We start from the raw sequence: 23,391 nt of genomic DNA on the forward strand, positions 1-23,391 counted from the left end.
TAAAAAATATTATTTTTCCCCTTTACTCTGTTACTATGCCACTATCCCTTTTACTCTCTCAAATGACAGCAGATAATTTTATGTATGTTTCTAGATTGGTTTTCTAAAATTTTAAGGAGTTCTATATCTATTTTGTGAAGGATATTGGTTTTTCATGTGTCTTCCAGTTTTACTATTGGGGCTGTGATTACTTCATCAAACTAAGAAATAATCCTTTCTTTTCTATTTTCTGTGAGTGTGTATATTTTTTTTCAACTTAAATGTTCGGTTAAAACAGTAAAAACATTTAAGCCCGAGTCATTTTTATGGGAAGGATTTTATTTAAGGATTCAAGTACTTTTGGAGGTACCTGGGTGGTTCAGTTGGTTAAGCATCTGACTCCTGATCTCAGCTCAGATCTTGATCTCAGGGTCATGAGTTCAAGCCCCACATTGGGCTCCATGCTGAGTGTGGAGCCTAATTAAAAAAAAGGGAGGGGGAGGGGGACATCTGAGCGGCTCAATAGGTTGAATGTGGGATTCTTGATTTTAGTTTAGGTCATGATCTCTAGAACATGTAATTGGTGGGGCTCTACCTCAGTGTGGAGTCTGCTTGTCCCTCTCCTGCCTCCTCTGCCCCTACCCTGCCCCATGAGCAGACACACAGGTTCTTCCTTTCTATCTCTAAAATAAATGAATAAAATTTTTTAAGTACTTTAACAGATGAAGGACTATTCATATTTTCTATTTTATCTTGCGTTAGTTTTTGTATATAATTTTCAAGGTATTTGCTCTTTTCTTCTGAACTGTTAAATGCATTGGCATAAAGCTCTCCTTAATATTACCTTATCATTTTCATTCAGGTATGCTTGTAATGGTATGGCTTCATTTGTTTCTGTTACTGGTAATTTTGTTCTCTCTTTTTTGTGTATGCTAGATAGAATTAGCTAGGAGGTTAGCAATTTTGTTGCTATTTTTAAAGAAAGACATTTTTAGCTTATGTAATATCCTCTGTTGTTTTCTCTTTTCTATTTCTTTGATTTCTGTAACTATCGGCAATATGGCCTTTCATCTACTTTGGCTTAATTTTCTCTTCTTTATTTTTCTCTTCTTTTTCTTCCTCTTAAGATGAAATCTTAACTCATTGATTCTATACCTTTTTCCTTTCCAATGAAAGTGTTTAACACTGTAAATCTTTTCACTAATCACTGATTTATCTGCATTCCTTAAATTTTGATATATTTTTATTTCTACACAGATTGAAATGTTTTCTAACTACTTTTAGACCCAAGTGTTAATAGAAGTAACATTTTCTTTTAATTCCCAAATATTTGACAATTTGCTGAGTATCTTATAGTTATCTTTATGTCATTTTATCATGTTTGCATTATTTGTAGCATGCTTGTAAATAAACTTTAAAAGTTTAGTAATGTTATATATATTTATAAATATAAAATAAAATTTAAATCACAATATTAAAAATACTACTTTCTGACCCATTTCAGCGGGTCACTGTGGAATTCCAGAGCTCATTGTGAATGGTCAAGTCATTGGAGAAAATTATGGATACAGAGATACAGTTGTTTATCAATGTAATCCTGGTTTTCGATTGATTGGTTCTTCAGTGAGAATATGTCAACAGGATCACAATTGGTCTGGTCAGCTCCCATCCTGTGTGCGTAAGTAAGCATGACAGAAATAATTAGAAGCCTCTGGTCTCACATATAATTACCATTTTTTTTTTAGGTAAGATAAACATATATAAAACCATCCATTAAGCCAAGAAAGTTTTAGGATGTCTGTTACTATTTTTGCTTTAGCATAAGGACAAGAAATTAGGTTCAGCTATACTAGTATTTAATATGGGTATATAATATTTATAAATGCATACTCTTATATAGAAGGTATCTTTTTGACAAATTTTAACTAACAAGGATTTGATTTTCTGAGACCACTGTGCAGTAGCATCAATATTATCATGATGTGATATTATGAAACTTTTTATAGTGAAAATACTTTGGATAATTTTTTCCTAATAATTATGGTGCTATAGCTGTCACATCAAAATCAGATCCTGATAGAGTGTAATTAGTGGGGAAAAAACTTGTAATACATGATATGAAGAACTATTGTTCTCATTTCAGTTCCATTACTGATTATACGAGCTAATGCAGGTCATTTAAACTCTCTAGTCTTTAATTCCCTTATATATAAAATGAATGGTTAAAGGTATTTATAATTATCTTTCCTTTTTTTTAAAGATTATTTATTTATTTATTTGACAGAGAAAGAGAGATCACAAGTAGGCAGAGAGGCAGCCAGAGGGGGAGGGGGAAGCAGGCTTCCCACTGAGCAGAGAGCCTGATACGGGGCTAAATCCCAGGACCCCTAGATCATGACCTGAGCCTGAGCTGAAGGCAGAGATTTAATCCACTGAGCCACCCAGGCGCCTCTATAATTATCTTTCCTTTTAGCTTCAAAATCCATATTATTTTTAAATGCATGAATATTACACATCTGATGTAATTATATTTTTTCATAAAAGTTTATATGAAATATTTAAGGTTTATTTAAAATGTTGTTTTACAACAGTCTTTTCATTATTTTTTTAAGTTTTTATTTATTTATTTTTAAAGATTTTATTTATTTATCTGACAGACTAGAGATCAGAAGTAGGCAGAGAGGCAGGCAGAGAGAGAGGAGGAAGCAGGCTCCCTGCTGAGCAGAGAGCCCGATGCGGGGCTCCATCCCAGGACCCTGGGATCATGACCTGAGCCGAAGGCAGAGGCTTTAACCCACTGAGCCACCCAGGCACCCCTACTTTTTTAAGTTTTTTAAAAAGATTTTACTTATTTATTTGTCAGAGAGAGGGGCGGCAGAGAGAGGGCAGAAGCAGGGGGAGCAGCAGGAAGAGGGAGAAGCAGGCTTCCTTCCTGAGCCAGCAGCCTGATGTGGGACTTGATCCCAGGACCCTGAGATTGTGACCCGGCCCAAGCCTAAGGCAGAGGCTTAACCATCTGAGCCATGCAGGCGTCCCTCTTTTCACTTTTTAAAAATATATCCAAAAATGTATAACAATATGTAATTTGGAAATTGTTTCAATAATATCTCTCACTGGTTCAACAAATATCTATCTGGCCTTTTAAGTGAATTTACTTACTAACTCTCACATGAAGAGTAAGTGGAATGTAAAATAAAAGTTTTTTGTTATTATTTTTTAAATACTGCTGCTGTGCTTTGTGGTTTCTGTGTATGGCATAGATTTGCCCATTGTGCATCTAATTTGACTATAATAGCACAAAAATAAGAATAGAGTTGAATATTGATATCCAAAGCTTTTACTTATTTTATTTATTTAATTTACTTATACTTTTACAAATTCTTTTATTTTGCTCAATCCACTGAACCTCCACCAACACACAGTGTTTCATATCACAATCTATCTTATTTTGGATCGGGAAGGCAATTATTAATGTATTCCTTATTTTATCTTTCTCCCGATCATTTCCATCCACAATTACTGACATTTATATTAAAATTGGTGTTAGAAAATGAGAATAAACACTGTAAATATGCTGTAATTATAGCATCATATGATCACACTATAGAGATTCTGGAGGCTTCAGATAAATAATGCATGGGACTTTTAGCATGGATTTGCAGGAAATACTTCATTTAGTCTGTGACTAATTACATCCATATTTATAGATTCCATTGTCACATTTTTATTCAAACAACACATATTTATTGAAATTCTAGTTTCATGGGAAATATTTCCAGGTGTTGAAATTTTATAGAATAATAGACCATAGAGTTAATAATTAATATTGCTTTTCTAAGGGGGGGGTGTGTGCACACACCCATGTACGCATGTGCACATGCGCACGCACACAGCCTGATGATTTAAAGGCAGCACATGATGCTTGGGTCTGTCCTAGATTTTTTTCCCTTTCATTTATATTCAGGCATAGCCAACTAATACCACTGTTTTTCTTGTTGAATAATTGAGACTATAAAAGAAAATTGGTCCTTCGGGTAAAACTGGTTTCTTTATTGATAATTTTAACAAGAATAAGATGCAGTTAAATTTCCAAGTGAGTAGGTTGACATTAACAATACAGCTGAAAAAATAATTGCTCTTGGGTCATTTCAAAAGTACTAAAAATGACTGTGGTTTTTCACTGTGCCCAATTATGAAGCACTATTACTGGAGTTGCTCTGATTAATAGAGTGAGATGATGCAGTGAAACAGTTCACAGAAATACAGAGTGTTTGGGAAAAGCCTAGCACTAAATACAATCTAGAATAGAACTATAATCCTAAAAACATTTAAATAATTTATCTGATACATTATTTCTAAACAAAATTGTGCTAAATTACTGAGTTTCAATTATGAAGAAAATAAACCAGTAAGATTGACAGGTTTACAGAGTGTTAATAATGGTATCTCAGAGTGCTCGCTTCGGCAGCACATATACTAATGGTATCTCAGAATAGTAAGAAGAATGCTACCATGTCATGCATTATTTTTATTGTTTATAATATATAGCCACATTAACCTTTCAAGCACACTTTGCTTGACAGTTTACTCTTCATAAAAATTAATTGTATAAATAATATTAAACTATTTCAAAATTAAATACAACACACTGCCTTTATGGACCTTCAATTCTTAAACTTGACTAGAAAAGGGAAATATGTTCTGTTTCATTCCTTTCTGCTTCTTTTTTTTTTTTTTTTAAAGACTTTATTTATTTATTTGACAGAGAGAGATCACAAGTAGGCAGAGAGGCAGGCAGAGAGAGAGGAGGAAGCAGGCTCCCTGCTGAGCAGAGAGCCCGATGCGGGGCTCCATCCCAGGACCCTGGGATCATGACCTGAGCCGAAGGCAGAGGCTTTAACCCACTGAGCCACCCAGGCACCCCTACTTTTTTAAGTTTTTTAAAAAGATTTTACTTATTTATTTGTCAGAGAGAGGGGCGGCAGAGAGAGGGCAGAAGCAGGGGGAGCAGCAGGAAGAGGGAGAAGCAGGCTTCCTTCCTGAGCCAGCAGCCTGATGTGGGACTTGATCCCAGGACCCTGAGATTGTGACCCGGCCCAAGCCTAAGGCAGAGGCTTAACCATCTGAGCCATGCAGGCGTCCCTCTTTTCACTTTTTAAAAATATATCCAAAAATGTATAACAATATGTAATTTGGAAATTGTTTCAATAATATCTCTCACTGGTTCAACAAATATCTATCTGGCCTTTTAAGTGAATTTACTTACTAACTCTCACATGAAGAGTAAGTGGAATGTAAAATAAAAGTTTTTTGTTATTATTTTTTAAATACTGCTGCTGTGCTTTGTGGTTTCTGTGTATGGCATAGATTTGCCCATTGTGCATCTAATTTGACTATAATAGCACAAAAATAAGAATAGAGTTGAATATTGATATCCAAAGCTTTTACTTATTTTATTTATTTAATTTACTTATACTTTTACAAATTCTTTTATTTTGCTCAATCCACTGAACCTCCACCAACACACAGTGTTTCATATCACAATCTATCTTATTTTGGATCGGGAAGGCAATTATTAATGTATTCCTTATTTTATCTTTCTCCCGATCATTTCCATCCACAATTACTGACATTTATATTAAAATTGGTGTTAGAAAATGAGAATAAACACTGTAAATATGCTGTAATTATAGCATCATATGATCACACTATAGAGATTCTGGAGGCTTCAGATAAATAATGCATGGGACTTTTAGCATGGATTTGCAGGAAATACTTCATTTAGTCTGTGACTAATTACATCCATATTTATAGATTCCATTGTCACATTTTTATTCAAACAACACATATTTATTGAAATTCTAGTTTCATGGGAAATATTTCCAGGTGTTGAAATTTTATAGAATAATAGACCATAGAGTTAATAATTAATATTGCTTTTCTAAGGGGGGGGTGTGTGCACACACCCATGTACGCATGTGCACATGCGCACGCACACAGCCTGATGATTTAAAGGCAGCACATGATGCTTGGGTCTGTCCTAGATTTTTTTCCCTTTCATTTATATTCAGGCATAGCCAACTAATACCACTGTTTTTCTTGTTGAATAATTGAGACTATAAAAGAAAATTGGTCCTTCGGGTAAAACTGGTTTCTTTATTGATAATTTTAACAAGAATAAGATGCAGTTAAATTTCCAAGTGAGTAGGTTGACATTAACAATACAGCTGAAAAAATAATTGCTCTTGGGTCATTTCAAAAGTACTAAAAATGACTGTGGTTTTTCACTGTGCCCAATTATGAAGCACTATTACTGGAGTTGCTCTGATTAATAGAGTGAGATGATGCAGTGAAACAGTTCACAGAAATACAGAGTGTTTGGGAAAAGCCTAGCACTAAATACAATCTAGAATAGAACTATAATCCTAAAAACATTTAAATAATTTATCTGATACATTATTTCTAAACAAAATTGTGCTAAATTACTGAGTTTCAATTATGAAGAAAATAAACCAGTAAGATTGACAGGTTTACAGAGTGTTAATAATGGTATCTCAGAGTGCTCGCTTCGGCAGCACATATACTAATGGTATCTCAGAATAGTAAGAAGAATGCTACCATGTCATGCATTATTTTTATTGTTTATAATATATAGCCACATTAACCTTTCAAGCACACTTTGCTTGACAGTTTACTCTTCATAAAAATTAATTGTATAAATAATATTAAACTATTTCAAAATTAAATACAACACACTGCCTTTATGGACCTTCAATTCTTAAACTTGACTAGAAAAGGGAAATATGTTCTGTTTCATTCCTTTCTGCTTCTTTTTTTTTTTTTTTTAAAGACTTTATTTATTTATTTGACAGAGAGAGATCACAAGTAGGCAGAGAGGCAGGCAGAGAGAGAGGAGGAAGCAGGCTCCCTGCAGAGCAGAGAGCCCGATGCGGGGCTCGATCCCAGGACCCTGAGATCATGACCTGAGCCGAAGGCAGCGGCCTAATCCACTGAGCCACCCAGGCGCCCTCCTTTCTGCTTCTAACTAGTGACATGAACTTGTCATTCCCAGATTTCTCTGAATTTCAGTATTTGTCTGAAAAAAAAAAAAAAACACTAAACTAAAACAAAAATAAATGGAGAGAGAGAGAATAAAAGTGTCCCATGAAACTTTAAACATCTCCGCACCCCTTGCATGAAATGATCACAATTATAAATATGTCTCTTTACTAATATAATATTTCTATTCTATTAGACTATTTTGGCATTCTAAATTTCTCCCTTGCAAGAGTAAAATTACTTTAAATATATTTTCACATAGAAGTGGTCTTCTTTCAATGTTGTTTGAAATGATTAAACATAATCTCACATGATAATGGATAACCAAATATTCTGCTTTGTGCTTCTCCTCTCCCCTACCCATTGCTAATAGCGGTTAGCTGTGGTCACCCTGGTAGTCCAATTTATGGAAGAACAAGTGGCAATGGATTCAACTTTAATGATGTGGTGACATTCTCTTGCAATATTGGGTATGTTATGCAAGGGCCAACAAAGGCACAGTGCCAGGCCAATAGACAGTGGAGCCATCCTCCACCAGTGTGCAAAGGTAAGTGTCTAGTTATATTCCTGTTAAGGGCATGGTAATAATGGGTCTTTGTAAATGTAGATGACAATATTTGAAATAGTTTGGGCAGAATAATAGAACGTTTTCAGCTAATAAATAAAGGGATTTAATATTGATGTCCTCTCATTACTAGGCTTTCCTTTTCTTTAATTTTTATCTTATGTTCTTAAAAGTTAAAATTAACAGGTTTTATATTTTGGGTGGAGGGGCTTTAAAAAATTTTTAGTTAGTCAACATCCAAGTCAATATTGGTCTCTGGAGTAGAATTCAGTGATTTATCACTTACATACAACACCCAGTGCTCATCACAACAAGAACCCCCTTTAATACCCATCACCCATCTAGCCCTTCCCCCACTGACCTCTTTCTGTCAACCCTCAGTCTGTTCTCTATTCTTAAGGGTCTCTTATGGTTTATTTCCCTCTCTTTCTTTCCCTAACCCAGATATTCATGCATTTTGTTTCTTAAATTCCACACACGAGTGAGATAATATGGTATTTGTCTTTCTCTGACTTACTTCACATAGTGTAACACACTCTAGCTCTATCCTTGTTGTTGCAAATGACAAGATTTCATTTTTTGGTGACTGAGTAATATTCCATCTCATACACACACACACACACACACACACACACACAGGCGCACGTGCACTTTGTCCTCTTTATCCATTCATCAGTTTTGGACATTTGGGCTCTCTCCATAGGTTGGCTGTTGTTTTTAATGCTGCTATAAACATCGGAGTGCATGTACCCCTTCAAATCTATATTTTTGTATCCTTTGAATAAATACCTAGTAGTGCAACTGCTGGATCATAGGGTAGTTCTATTTTCAACTTTCTGAGGAGATTCCATACTGTTCTCCAGGGTGGCTGCACCACTTTGCATCCCCACCAACAGTACAAGAGGGTTCTCCTTTCTCTGCATCCTCACCTACACCTGTTGTTTCTTGTGTTAATTTAAACCATTCTGATAGGTGTGAAATGATATCTCTATCTCTTCATAGTTTTTATTCTTATTTTCCTGATGATGAGTGATGTTGAGCATCTGGCCACATGTCTGTAAGCCTTCCACATGTCTTTTTTGGAGAAGTGTCCATTCATATCTTCTGCCCATTTCTTAACTGGATTATTTATTTTTTGGATGTTGAGTTTGATAAGTTCTTTATAGATTTTGAATAGTAACCCTTTACCAGATGTCATTTGCAAATATTTTCTCCCAAATAGTAGACTGCCTTTTAGTTTTGTTGATTGTTTCCTTCACTGTGCAGAAGTTTTTCATCTTGATGAAGTCCCAATACATTATTTTTGCTTCTTTCCCTTCCCTCTGGCAATGTGTCTAATAAGGAGTTACCAAGTTTTATTTTAACTGCTTAGCTTTATTGTCTTGTACCTGTTTTATTGCTGCATATAAAAAGTCATTAAGATCATTTTACTTGTGGCTTACTTTATAATTTTTTCAAAGATTTTATTTATTTATTTGACAGCCAGATATCACAAGCAGGCAGAGAGACAGGCAGAGGGGTGGGGGGAACAGGCTCCCTGCTGAGCAGAAAGCCAGATATGGGGCTTGATCCCAAGACCCTGAGACCATTTAAGCAGAGGCTTAAACCACTGAGCCACCCAGGCACCCCAGTTTACTTTATAATTAATGAAACTTACCTTTGACATTTATTTTTTCATATTTTTGGAGAGACTGAGTCCTCATTTACTGTGATGCCAACACCGGGGTTTTTTTATTCTATAGAAACAGATTAAAGAGATTTTTGCTATTTTTCCATTTGCAAAGAGGTATAATGTATTTTATATTGTCTGATAAAATACAACCAAATTACATTTTTCTACATTTTATTAAAAGATTTTATTTATATATTTGGCAGAGATCACAAGTAGGCAGAGAGGCAGGCAGAGAGAGAGGAGGAAGCAGGCTCCCCGCTGAGCAGAGAGCCTGATGCAGGGCTTGATCCCAGGACCCTGGGATCATGACCTGAGCTGAAGGCAGAGGCTTTAATCCACTGAGCCACCCAGGCACCCTGATTTTTCTATATTTTTTATGGTTTATAGCTTAAGGTATCATTCTTTATATCTGTTTTCAGTAGAATACTTATGGAGTTACTTGTTCAAAAATTTTTGTAGAGATGTTTTCCTTTCTTTCTGTTTTCAACCACATGGATTTCACTTCATTATCTATGTAGCCCGTGAATTAATTTTATTCCTGAAATTTTTGGTTTATTTGATTAAATTTACCTTTGAAACTCCATTTCTAATGGAAGTCTATGTAGGTCTATATATATTATTCCAAACATAACTTTGAATATTTTTCATTTGTTTAGTGGTGAACTGCTCTGACCCTGGAATTCCAGCCAATTCCAAAAGAGAAAGTAAAATAGAACATGGAAATTTTACCTACGGCACTGTGGTATTCTACGACTGTAATCCAGGATATTTCTTATTTGGATCTTCGGTTTTAATATGTCAACCAAATGGACAGTGGGATAAGCCTTTACCAGAATGTATCAGTAAGTAGATAATGTGAATTCTTCCTCGACAAAATGCCATGGAAGCCACACGGATGTTTATTGTCTTATAAACTATCTAGAGCTATAGATTAGAAGGATCTTATTTATAATTATTACTTTAATTTAATTTTTTATTTTATTGTTTCATTTTTTAAAACTATAGTCCCCTATATTCTGCCAATTCAATGCCTGAGTGCTATTTTTTATTAATATTAATGTGATTCTTTGATTTTGAGCTTTGATAAAGCAGATAGACTATGAAAAGCAACATCTGTTATATTCTATGATATTACCATCCCAGAAGAGGCAGTTACATTTTGATTTTCTTTTGTACTAATATTTTAAATTTCATTTAAGGCAATATTAGTCTTAATGCAAACATCTACCAGGGCTTTAGAATATTTAAGGATTTAGACAAATGTGTGACTCAAATCTTACTGATTTAAACATGTATCCTCATATCAGGGAGATCATATGATAGTTGTCTTTCTCCGATTGACTTATTTCACTAAGCATGATACGCTCTAGTTCCATCCACGTCGTCGCAAATGGCAAGATTTCATTTCTTTTGATGGCTGCATAGTATTCCATTGTGTATATATACCACATCTTCTTTATCCATTCATCTGTTGATGGACATCTAGGTTCTTTCCATAGTCTGGCTATTGTAGACATTGCTGCTATAAACATTCGGGTACACGTGCCCCTTCGGATCACTATGTATCATATTACAGACACATAGACATGTACATGCAGTAAATGTTGATACTCATCATCTTTCAAGTCAGTGAACATTTGATTACATTTTGTCATATGCTGTGTTGGAATTGTAGAATATAAATAAGATAAATTATAGCAGATATGCATAAAATTAACATGTATAGTAAGGAAATAATTATGTGAGAACATAGAGAACTGAACATGAATTTGAAATATTCAGTTAGTTATTTAGTCTCAACTATAGCTATGTCTCAAAAAGGTGATGAATCATGACAAGAAAGAATAACTTCATAGACTGAGGAGTGGTGTGTCAAGAAATCATTGTGCAAGTAATTTTGGGTTGTACTAAGTTTCTAAATTATAAAATCATTTCATGATGATGTTTAAGTTAAAGATACTTTATGTTTACATATTTTTAAAAATATTGTGACATTATTCATGCACTAATGAAGAAACAAAACTTCATGCAGTGTTCATAAAATTTCAGCTTCTGTAGCAAATAATTCAATGGTTGATCTTTTGCTTAAAGATCATTTTGTTTAAAATGTATTTCACTTCTTTTTGTAGACAGTCTGGTCTCATAGTTGACTATTTCACTTACTTGACTTTGTGTGGCTATAGCATTCAAGTTAAAAATCTTTCTTAAGACACGTAAACATGAACTTCTTCAGATTTTCTTAGCTCTCATACTTTTGCCTTTATGTCCCATAGCATCTCTGGTAGTGTGCAAAGTACCAAGGGTTTTATTAAGTTTATATCCCTTTATGTGCCATTTTAAATGCTGGAGTCATATTGCACTCAATATTTTTCCAAGTTATAACTAAAAGACAGTACACAGTCACCAAGCTACCTCTAGGTTATAAAGAAAATTTGACAATGCATTGATACCTGATTCTGCTATACTTTGTAGTGTTCTAGGTAACAAGCCACTGAGTATTTTCTTTGTACAGCACGATTTATTCTTTACTGGCTGGGAAAGGAATTATTCTAGGCTGCATTATTAGATTGTGTGTCACATATCCATCTTCATTCCCTTTCCTTTACCTTCAAAATTCTTCCCTTTTAATTTCTGTATGGGCTCATTTTGAATTCTATAAGCATTGTAGGTCCTTATTTAGATTGTCCACATTACTCCTCTCTCTAACTTGCATATCCTTGTCCAGGCACATGCATACTTTAAGCCCATGCTCACATGCATATAACACACACTCACCACCCCCACATGTAACCGACTTATACTCACTCATTTATGCTTGCTTACAGGGTTCCCGCTAAACACTGGTGAGAGGGTTAGCAGGATTGTTCATGTAACTGTAACTTCTGTTTTATTTTTTAAAAGACAGCTTTTGCATGGATTTTTGACTTCTGGAGGCTAAGTATATTTGAGCAGATAGTTTACTTTTTATTTATTTTATAAAACATGGTGCAGGTTGTTCGATAGGAGATATAAAAAAATTTTATATTCAATAATTATGTATTGTAGTGATTGACTGTGGACACCCTGGCGTTCCTCCTAATGCAGTCCTGTCTGGTGAGAAGTATACCTTTGGGTCCACTGTTCACTATTCCTGCACAGGAAAGCGCACCCTTCTAGGCCAGTCATCAAGGACTTGCCAATTAAACGGCCATTGGAGTGGATCACAACCTCATTGTTCAGGTACCTCTTAGAAAATTGGACAATGTGTGTTGGAAGGTACACTATTAGTATTATTATTACTAGGAATATATACACAAAATAATAAAAAGAGATAAAGTAATACACTTTTAAAAAATCTTATGAGAGAACCTATAACATAGTTTATACATATGTTGGAATGCTTCTTAAGGCAATATAAATCAGAGCACAAATTAATACTCATCTTGTAGATGATAAATTGCAGATATATGTTTTGAGCTGTGTTGTAGCTAATGTAAATAATTAACTGCTTTTAGGATGCTACCATGTATATTGTGCTTTTGTCCATTAAAATGAACTGTTCTGTTTTAGTAGATACAAAACCTTATTTCAAGATTTTCGGTTAGAATTCAGTTCTATTAAACTTTCTACACAATCAATTAATTAATAGCATGCTTTTAAAATAAATCCCTGAATGTTTTTATAAATTAAACTAAGTCAAGTTTTATGAAAGATATTTGTCTATCACTCCTGAGTTTCTATAACCCCAATAGAGTTATCATATAATAAATGAATATTGAGCTTATTTAAAATTAATAATTTGTTTGTGGAGTATTTGATAACTCTTCTTTTCAACTGTTTAAGCTACTGCTTTTCTTAAAAAATATCAAATAACTTTTAGATCGGTGTAGTTTCCCTATTTGATACTACTTATTATATGTTTTTACCCATCAGCTAGAAGTTGGTGCTTAATTTTCTGCCTGTTTTTATTTGTTTATTGCCCATTATTTTTTTATTATTTTATCTCTGTGGAAATCATGTTGATGACTTACTAGACGTTGTTGTACATTGTTTTCCCTTTAGGATTAAAAGTTTTGAAATGGTTACTTACTTCAAAATCTCCTTATAACTAATGGTTAATCCCTGTGAACTGACTGCCTTCAAATTTAATTTAGAGATTTGAAAAAAAAAACTATTACTTCTAATTTTACTATAAAACTGATATTAATGAGAATTAAAACTCTTATCTTTGAGTAACTCATAGTTAACTCAGATAACCGATTATACATTAAAACATAAACTTAGATGCATACATCCCAACTTACTAGGAAACTGCTACTGAATTGCAAAAAAAATGCACATAGATATTTAAAAGTGAAATAGTGATCTTAAAGTTTTGCGTGAGTAATATTACATCACGTGAAAATGAGGAGATACAAAGAAGGATTTCAAATACACCGGGCATATCAAACAAGGCATCTGTACAGAAAGCATTTTCAATGTATATGTCTTCAACTTTCTCTCTCTCTTTTTCTCTCTCTCTCAACATGTAATAATACTGGGGCAACTGTGATGAGAATTATTTAAGACACGATAAAGGGACTGAATAAATCCTTAATACTAAAATCAAAAGAAGAACACCTAGTCATGAACAAGGAATAAATCCTTATGAGGAACTTAAGCCAGAATTTTCTTTCTTTGTTTATAACTTATTTATATATTTTCATATTGGAAAAGATACAATTCATTTATCTTTGGTCATTGGAAATTGGTATAGAAAATCAGGGGGTGAAGTTTTAGGTTACTGGAAATACTATATTGTAACATCTACATTTTCCAGCACACTACAGTTGTGATTTAACAAAAGAGGATTTTCAGCAATTAGGAAATTCAAAGAAGAAAATGTGCAAATTACCAAGTCCAGTTTTGAATTTTAGTTTTATAAACCTGTTGTCATTTGAGTTCCTAGTACTATCAGTTATAAATTTTCCATTAACTTGTTCATTAACCAGGTTTTAGAAATACGAATGAAATGTCCTTAACCTGTTTAATAGGCCCAAATATCATCAATACAGAAAATAACGCCATACTCTGCAACTATTTTCTTTTTCATGTAGACTTTTTTAAATGACTAGAGTCAGATGGGAAATGTGAATTATGATTTTACCCAGTAAGTTTGTCATATTGAAACACAGCATGCACAAAAACAAAAGCCTACAAGAACGTTGGAATAAATCATGAACATAGGAAATGTTTAATGAAATAAATTAACTTAAACTGTACTGAATTTCAGGTGATGCTACTGGTACATGTGGGGATCCAGGTACTCCTGGGCATGGTTCTAGACAGGAAAGTGATTTCAGAACCAAAAGTTCTGTACGTTTTGCTTGTGATATTGGTTATATCCTTCATGGCTCAGAAGAAAGAACATGTTTAGCCAATGGCAGTTGGACTGGAAGGCAACCAGAATGCAAAGGTAATCTAAGCAGAAACTAAATATATGGAAAATGTTGCAATTTAATGTGTATGCAATTTCGGTTGGTTACTACAGTTGAAATAACTCCTGCCCCATTCATCCTGTACCCAACCTTAGAATAAAGGCATCATCCTATAAAAGAACTATGATAGGTAATAATTAAAAAAATTATCTCTCATGAGCTATATAAGCACAAACACTTCATATCATAACAAACATCTCAATTAGAAAAGTGTAGAATATTTGCTAAAAGGTTTATTAGTCCACCTTTATCATAGTGCTGTACATAATAGACATTATATGGGGAAAAATAATTGTTTTTAACATTACCTCAAGATCGTTTCAGTTTTCAGGAAAAATATAGAAAGATACCTAAGTATATCTGAGTTTTTATTTATAGAAGACAGTTACTAGTATATAAAATCCTTAAAATTTTTAGTGTCTGAGTAAAATTGTTAATCATTCTAACTAGCTCGGAGGTAACATAATTAAATCTTTACCAGACTGACTAGAAAATGAAGTGTTGCTGAAAATTATCCTTAAATTTAAATTGTTCTTTTTGAGATGACTTTAGTGCAAATACTGAACTTGCAAAGGTATATATGAAATTTACTTGATGTTGTACCAAATGTATTGGTTTTATAAATAGGAAATAATTAGCAATAGAAACTTCTTGACAGTTTCTTGATTGATTATATTTCAGAAACTTTATTTTATGTTTCAAATTAGTGCCCATATTCTAGGAGAGACAGTTATCTTTTTTTAACTTCACCAAATTTAATCTTAATTAAGAGACACTTGCAGCTTAGTTGCTATTATAGGGAACTAGTTGAGAAACAATGTTGCTGAGCAAAAAAACCCCCAAAACAAAAAAAACCACTATTTCTCAAACTTATTTTCCAAAGAAAAAAATCTGTATAATTATACTGTACATGGCATAGGTGATATCTAAGGCATCCCTTTGTTCAGCTGAACTGCAAAATATTTTTTAGATGAAATGTGTGGTATTGACTTTGTCTTGTTTGTATATACATTATGGATAAAAAAGAACCAGAAACTATAGCAAATATAACAGAATTATCATTTTTCTTATGGATGGAACTCATACAAATCATTTAGAAAAGAGATTCTAGTAGATGAATGGACAGAGGAAATGAACAGAAAATACAGAAGAGGAAATGAACAGAAAACACAGGAGAGCCAAAATAACAATTCCAACCTATAGAAAAAAATTCTACGTAACTAGTAGTCAGAAAATTATAATTGAACATCAAGGCATCATTTTCACCTGTTTTAAAGTGAAATTCTGGTGTATGTGGAGCAAAACTAGAACTTTAAAACATTTCTGGAGGTTTTTTATTGTTATATTTTAGGGTAATTAACAAAAATTCACACTTACTCAGAGAATATAGAGAGCTTTGATTTATTAATTTTTGAAGATTTTTTTCCTAAAGAAAAAAGAAGTATTAAAGAAAACACAATTGCAATGATGCAATTTTATGTTTTTATTGATTATGACTAAAAACAACTGGGAAGAATTTGAGAGCAATAGGAAAAAATATTACGTAAGCAGTTATATATTCACATGATACATGTATCATCAATAAGTATTAGAATAAAGGCCATGAGAAAATGTATATCATGTAAAACAGTTAAAAATTAAGATTCAGAATTATGCACTCTAGTAAAATCAAGGCAAATGGTATTTATTTGAGATCATGTGTAAAAGGCAATACATAGAAATGATACTAGAACAGAGTGGTGGAATTTGTAGTATTTTTATTCTCTTTATTCCAAATGTTTGGTTAATATTATATTACGTTAGTAACTTACAGTAAAATATAAAAGCTTTCATAGATCATATGGATGTGATGAATAAAACACATGTGAAAATAAAAATATCAAATAAATGTGCTAAAGTAATTTAATAAATAGAAAAATACAAATTTAAAGAATATAGCATCTGGACAAATGACAAGGATTTTTAAAATGATGGGGACGCCTGGATGGCTCAGTCAGTTAAGTGTCTGCCTTCGGCTCAGGTAATGATCCCACAGTCTTGGGATCAAGTCTTGCATTTGGTTCCTTGCTCAGTGGAAGCCTGCTTCTCCCTCTCCCCCTGCCTGCCACTTGCCCTGCTTGTGCTCTCTCTCTCTGATGTCATGGCCGGTGCAACAAATCAACCAGGAAATGTGAGGGTAAGAGGATGGTGAAAAGAAGAAGTCCAGAGACAAAGAGATGGGGGCAGGAGGGACACTGAGGAAGATGTCCAACAGTGCTGAGTTTATTAGGGGCATTATGGCCATATATATAGTAGTTTTACAATAAGAGAAGCAATACACCCATGTCTAGTTAAACAACCACAAATTCCCATAATCAGTTCCCCTAATCAATCTTGTAAATGATTATGCACAGACTTCATGACTCCAAAAGGCTGGAGCTTAGACATTGTTTCAATATTGATTCAAGAAGTAACAACAATCCCAGAGTAATCTACAAGTTTGTGCTGGGACAGCAAGGACCAGTTAAGGATCTACAACCCCGTCCGAATTGTATTCAAAGCTAACTGCATGTGGGATATCACGTGGGCGAGTGCACAACACATAGCACAGACCCTTTCTCAGTGCAGCTCAACTCCATTATCTTCTGTCTTTAATCAGCCAGTTAGACAATAAAGGAGACACAAGTCAGGGCCTGGTTTGGTTCTCGTCTCCAGCCTTATCACGGCCTCCCACACTCTGACAAATAAATAAATAAAATTTAAAAAAAAAAATGATGGTGTCTGATGTTGCATATCTGGGAAATATTAAACATATTTTTGAAATTAAAAATTATCCAGGCATTCCATTTCCAGAAATTTATCTTAAAAATACGATATGAGGGGCACCTGGGTGGCTCAGTGGGTTAAAACCTCTGCCTTCGGCTCGGGTCATGATCCCAGGGTCCTGGGATCGAGCCCCACATTGGGCTCTCTGCTCAGCAAGGAGCCTGCTTCCCCTTCTCTCTCTCTGCCTACTTCTGATCTCTGTCTGTCAAATAAATAAAAAAAACCTTTAAAAATATATGATATGATATTACTTATATTTGGAATTTAAGAAACAAAACAAATGATGATAGGGGAAAAGAGAAAGGGGGGCAGCCAGAAAAAGTCTCAACTATTGAGAACAAACTCATGGTTACCAGAGGGGAGGTTGGTGGGGGGATGGGTTGAACAGGTGATGGGGATTAAGGAAAACACTTGTGATGAGCATAGGGTATTGTATGCAAGTTTTGAATCACTAAACTGTACATCCGAAATTAATATTATTCTGTATGCTAACTAACTGGAATTTTAATAAAAGCTTTTAAAAAATTGGACACAAGGTACACAGTTGTATTTATAGCTAGAGTATATTATAACTATATTATTAATGTTTTTCAAATCCTTCTGTTGTGTCAAGGCTCATGGTACATAACAAATAAATATGATCAGATTGTTATTTTAGGCAGGCACTTATGAATATAGAAGAGAGTAATTACTCTTTTTTTTTTTTTAAAGATTTTATTTATTTATTTAACAGAGAGATCACAAGTAGGCAGAGAGGCAGGCAGAGAGAGAGGAGGAAGCAGGCTCCCTGCGGAGCAGAGAGCCCGATGCGGGGCTCGATCCCAGGACCCTGAGATCATGACCTGAGCCAAAGGCAGTGGCTTAATCCACTGAGCCATCCAGGCGCTGCAAGTAATTACTCTTGACAGCAGATAAAAATGTTTAGTATATCATATGTTCTCCTGAAAGCTGGAAAGTACCTTTTTACCTGGGTCTTGACTTTGTTGTTTATGTAAGAAATGTGTACATTTCCTAAATACACATACACACAGAAATACAAAGGAATGGCAAAGGAATGGCAAAATTAAATAAGATGCAGAGAGTGATATAGATAGTACTTCTGAAACTGTAATTACATTCCTTATTCATAGAGAAAATTGTAAATTCTATAAAGTACTAAAATACCTTCTTATAGCAAAATTTAGTATTACATTTGACATAGACTTGCTTTTAAGGTTTTTTAAAAATTCACTTATGGTATTAATGACAAATAGTTAAACATAATAAAAAATAATTAATCATATAAGGCATTTGTGTTTGTGACTCTTGTTTAGGATATGTTGCAAACTTAGTGCAAAACATTCCTAGAATTTAGTTACTTTGTTTTTATTCAGTTTGTTTTTTGTACACTTTGGCCCAGAAATAGAGATAATAACGTTTTAATGCAAATCAGTTATATACTTACATAAATAAAAATATACATGGATGTTTATAATGCTTAAATTATCTATTTTATATCTATCCTCCTAGAAGTATAATTAGAATAAATCTCTGTTGTATCTTGTTGTTACGTCTACTCTAATTTTACATGAGCTGCTTTTTAGGCAGACTCTTAATCCTTCTTGGGAAGATTTTATAGTACCCAAGAGCAATACTCAAGTAATTACTTTACTTTGTAAATTTTTTACCAAAGCTACTAACAAAAGTCTTACACCCCAGTAATTATTCTAATAGAATCAATATAAATTTCATCTTGAATTTCAACTATCTATAAGACAAGACAATGCTTATTGTAGAAGATTTTCTAGCTCCTCTGGATAATTTGAAATAATCATTTAGTCACTATTTTTTGATGAGAGGAATTCTAAAACCATTTTTAATATATACTCTAACCTGTTTTGTTTTGTAGCTGTACAGTGTGGCAACCCAGGAACCACAGCCAATGGAAAAGTCTTTCGGATTGATGGCACCACGTTTTCCAGTTCAGTTATTTATTCCTGTATGGAGGGATACATCCTTTCTGGACCTTCCATTAGACAGTGCACAGCCAATGGAACATGGTCTGGAACTTTGCCTAACTGTACAAGTAAGTTTCCTCTCATTATTTTAAATAATCACTAGTTCTGTGAAAAATATTTGAGTGCATTAATGTGTATGTGTGTGTTTTGTAAATCAATCAAACTATGCAAGGTGGTGAATATTGGTGTCTTTCCAATTAAAAGATGGTAGTTGTGTTACAGTTAGAAGGCACATTACCGACCTTAAGAATCTGCTGAACTTACCAAGGTACAGCAATTGGCAGAGGAAAGAAGAATCACAGCAAATCAGTGCTGTTAAATGTAATATAACGGTTTTGTTTTTCTTAAGAACAGAGATGAATTATCACCTGTAATAGAAATTAAATATACAAAGAAAACAAACAAAACAAACAAAATTTCATTTTGTCAGTCTAACACACGTCAATAACGTTTTTTTAACGTTATTAAACGTTAAAATTTTTTAAAATTTTTAAATTATTTAAATAATTAAAAAATTATTTTTTAAAATTTGTAAATGAGGAACATGTTGCTTCCAAGACTCAAAGAGATATCGGGCCTTTGTTTTTGTTTTTGTTTTTTTTTAATGTTACAGTGTAGAGAAAGTCAGTAGTTTTTTTTTTTTTTTAAGATTTTATTTATTTATTTGACTGAGAGTCCGATGTGGGGCTCGATCCCAGAACTCCGAGATCATGACCTGAGCCGAAGGCAGAGGCTTTAACCCACTGAGCCACCCAGGTGCCCCAGAGAAGGTCAATAGTTTTTAACAGTGTCATTGGTGGAGCCTTGGCTGACCTGATAGTTCTCAGAAATTCAACTGAAAAGATAGCCTTATACTGTGTATGGATCATTCCTTTTAATAATTTGGCTCTTTGGTATTTGTATTTCCTGAATGACTGGCTCAAATGAATCACCCCAGGGGAAGATGCTATCAAAGTCATGTCATGCCATTTCATATCTGTGTACCTGGAGAAAGCCACCCGTAGTTAATCTCTTGCCAGTAAAGACTGCGTGCAACGACCTGGCTGTTGTGGTGCCTCATGGGTATTGGTCTCTTCAAAGGTGAAGGCAGATGATGGCTAGGAGACTATTGAAATAAGCATCGAAGAGAACATATTAGCCATATCTATAATAGCAAAACACTTGCCAGTTGTTGACTGGAGTCAGTAAAAAGTAATATTCCTGGCCCTATGTCAGTCTCAGATCCTCACAGACTGAGCTGTGTTTTGATGAATACTCAAGGAGCTCTCTCCCTAGATCTCTCCTTTTTTCTGTGCATGTTCTCTCTGGTACTCTGTTTCAAACTCTATCTGTTTTGTTGTCTCCTGACTCTCAGATCCATCTCTTCAACTCAGGGAGTCAGCTGCGCTCTGCATTGGTTTTTTTCTCCCTGTGCCAAAGCCTGGAAATTCTTTTAAGTCAGTAAGATGGGGCAGTTGTAGGACTCATTTGTTTTTGTCTCTCAAGGATCTCTGTGTTCTGCGCTTTGCTGCCTAATGAAGCCTGGTCGGTCTTTCTTTTCCTTCCTTCCTCCCTCCCTCCCTTCCTTCCGTCCTTCCTTCCTTCTCTCTTTCTCTTTCTTTTCTTTTCTTTCTTTCTTTCTTTCCTTTTTTCTTTTCTAGTTGTTTCAGGTGGAGAATAAATTCTCCCTGATTTCTCCACTTTGAAGGAAAGAAATCCTTTTGCTTACTTTGCAAATGTCTCAATTTTTGGTGATGCTTAAAAATCTAATTGGCATCATTGGGAGGGAGACAAACCATAAATGACTCTTAATCTCACAAAACAAACTGGGGGTTGCTGGGGGGAGGTGGGATTGGGTGAGGGGGTGCGGGCTATGGACATTGGGGAGGGGAGGCGAACCATAAGAGACTATGGACTCTGAAAAACAACCTGAGGGTTTTGAAGGGTCAGGGGTGGGAGGTTGGGGGAACAGGTGGTGGGTGATGGGGAGGGCACGTTTTGCATGGAGCACTGGGTGTTGTGCAAAAAGAATGAATACTGTTACGCTGAAAAAAAAAATAAATAAATAAAAAGGGGAAAAAAAAAAAAAAAATCTAATTGGCAAATATGCTTTACTTTCCATACTACACTATCCCATTTGAGCGTTTAGAACTGTATCTGCTATCTTTTTTTTTTTATTTTTTATAAACATATAATGTATTTTTATCCCCAGGGGTACAGGTCTGTGAATCGCCAGGTTTACACACTTCACAGCGCACACCATAGCACATACCCTCCCCAATATCCATAACCCCCCTCCCCCTCTCCCAACCCCACCTCCCCCCAGCAACCCCCAGTTTGTTTTGTGAGATTAAGAGTCACTTATGGTTTGTATCTGCTATCTTTTTTTTTTTTTTAAAGATTTTATTTATTTATTTGACAGAGAGAGAGATCACAAGTAGGCAGAGAGGCAGGCAGAGAGAGAGGAGGAAGCAGGCTCCCTGCGGAGCAGAGAGCCCGATGTGGGGCTCGATCCCAGGACCCTGGGATCATGACCCGAGCCGAAGGCAGAGGATTTAACCCACTGAGCCACCCAGGTTCCCCTGTATCTGCTATCTTTTAATCATCAGCTCAAAGGACCTATTTGGTTAAGCCTTCTCAAGACACTTCTTCCTCATATCCCTTTTAGCTAAAAGTGCTCTCTCCATGCTGTATAACTTTTTTCTTTCTTTTTTTTTTTCTGAATGTCAATGACTTATACTGCTAAACCATAAACATCTTTTTTAAAAATTTTAATTTAATTTAATTTTTTTCAGTGTTCCAAAATTCATTGCTTTAAACCGTAAATGTCTTAGAACAATAGTGACGAGATGTTTATCCCAGTGACTTTCTACGGTGGAGCACAGGACTGAAATGTTGGCTCACTGAAATATCTCATTTGAGTTTTATTTTAACTATGACTATACATGACTTATAATTTCATTACATTTTACAATGCTTATAGAAAGGGCTTGTAATGTTGTAGGTAATAGAACAAATAGATTCTGGAAGATAGTATGCATTTAATATACAATTATCAAAAAGACTGAGATAATGAGTATATTCAGAGTAAAGGAAATCAATTGAATAACACAGCTTCTTTTTTTCCCCCACAAAGAATAACAAATTAACTTGGTCAAGGATAAATACCTAAGTCTTTTATTTAAGATGCTTTCCAATGTTAGTAAAGGTAAATAAACGTACTCCAGTTTTTGAGACTGTAAATTACATTTAATTGAATCATCTTTATTTTTCCTTAGAAACTTTTTTTCCTTAGAAATTTTAAATCAAGTTAAAAATCACCTAATTCAAGACAGATTGGTTACAAGTAACATATAAAAAATACAGTTTCCTTCCTTATGTCAGTTCTTCGAGGAGAAATATTTTGTTAAATAAGGTATTTTAAACATTAGCTTTTAAATGAATCACTATTAAATTAAAAACAGAATTTGTAACAATTGACTCACTTTATAGACAAAAAGTGCCAATAGCCTAGTAGCAGTCCGAACCAAAAGTGAAAACAAAAATATCCCTAAAAGAGGAGCAAAGGGAGAGGTTCAAATGGAAATAATGAGTTAAACTTCTATAATTTAAGAATCTAACATATCAATAATGTTTATATGTGGTATTAAACTGAATCAGAACCATTGTCTCGGATTTCTTCTCATTAACTTGCAGTGGAAGTCAATTTAAACACATTATTGAAAGAACCATGTAATTTTGGATCTGGAAGAGATTGTGTCATAGACTTGCACATGTAGATCAGGAAACTGAGGTACCAAATTATTTAATTGACTTACTGAATACTGTCAGAGCCCACTGCTAAACAATTATTTCTACCCATACATGGATGGAATTTTC

At 34.3% G+C, this 23,391-nt stretch overlaps 1 protein-coding gene across 2 annotated transcripts in view; it reads left to right on the plus strand.

Moving 5' to 3' along the window:
- The window catches only part of CSMD3 (CUB and Sushi multiple domains 3), a 1,273,428-nt gene that overhangs the window by 1,201,369 nt on the left and 48,668 nt on the right, over nucleotides 1-23,391 (plus strand). For both annotated transcript variants that reach the window (XM_046025880.1, XM_046025873.1), the window contains 6 exons: nucleotides 1,484-1,657; nucleotides 7,412-7,585; nucleotides 9,932-10,117; nucleotides 12,321-12,494; nucleotides 14,527-14,709; nucleotides 19,425-19,601. In XM_046025880.1, the coding sequence (XP_045881836.1) occupies nucleotides 1,484-1,657; nucleotides 7,412-7,585; nucleotides 9,932-10,117; nucleotides 12,321-12,494; nucleotides 14,527-14,709; nucleotides 19,425-19,601 (1,068 nt within the window). The remainder of the gene's footprint in view (nucleotides 1-1,483; nucleotides 1,658-7,411; nucleotides 7,586-9,931; nucleotides 10,118-12,320; nucleotides 12,495-14,526; nucleotides 14,710-19,424; nucleotides 19,602-23,391) is intronic.

Source organism: Meles meles, chromosome 1, assembly GCF_922984935.1.
Source record: "Meles meles chromosome 1, mMelMel3.1 paternal haplotype, whole genome shotgun sequence".
NCBI lineage: Eukaryota > Metazoa > Chordata > Mammalia > Carnivora > Mustelidae > Meles > Meles meles.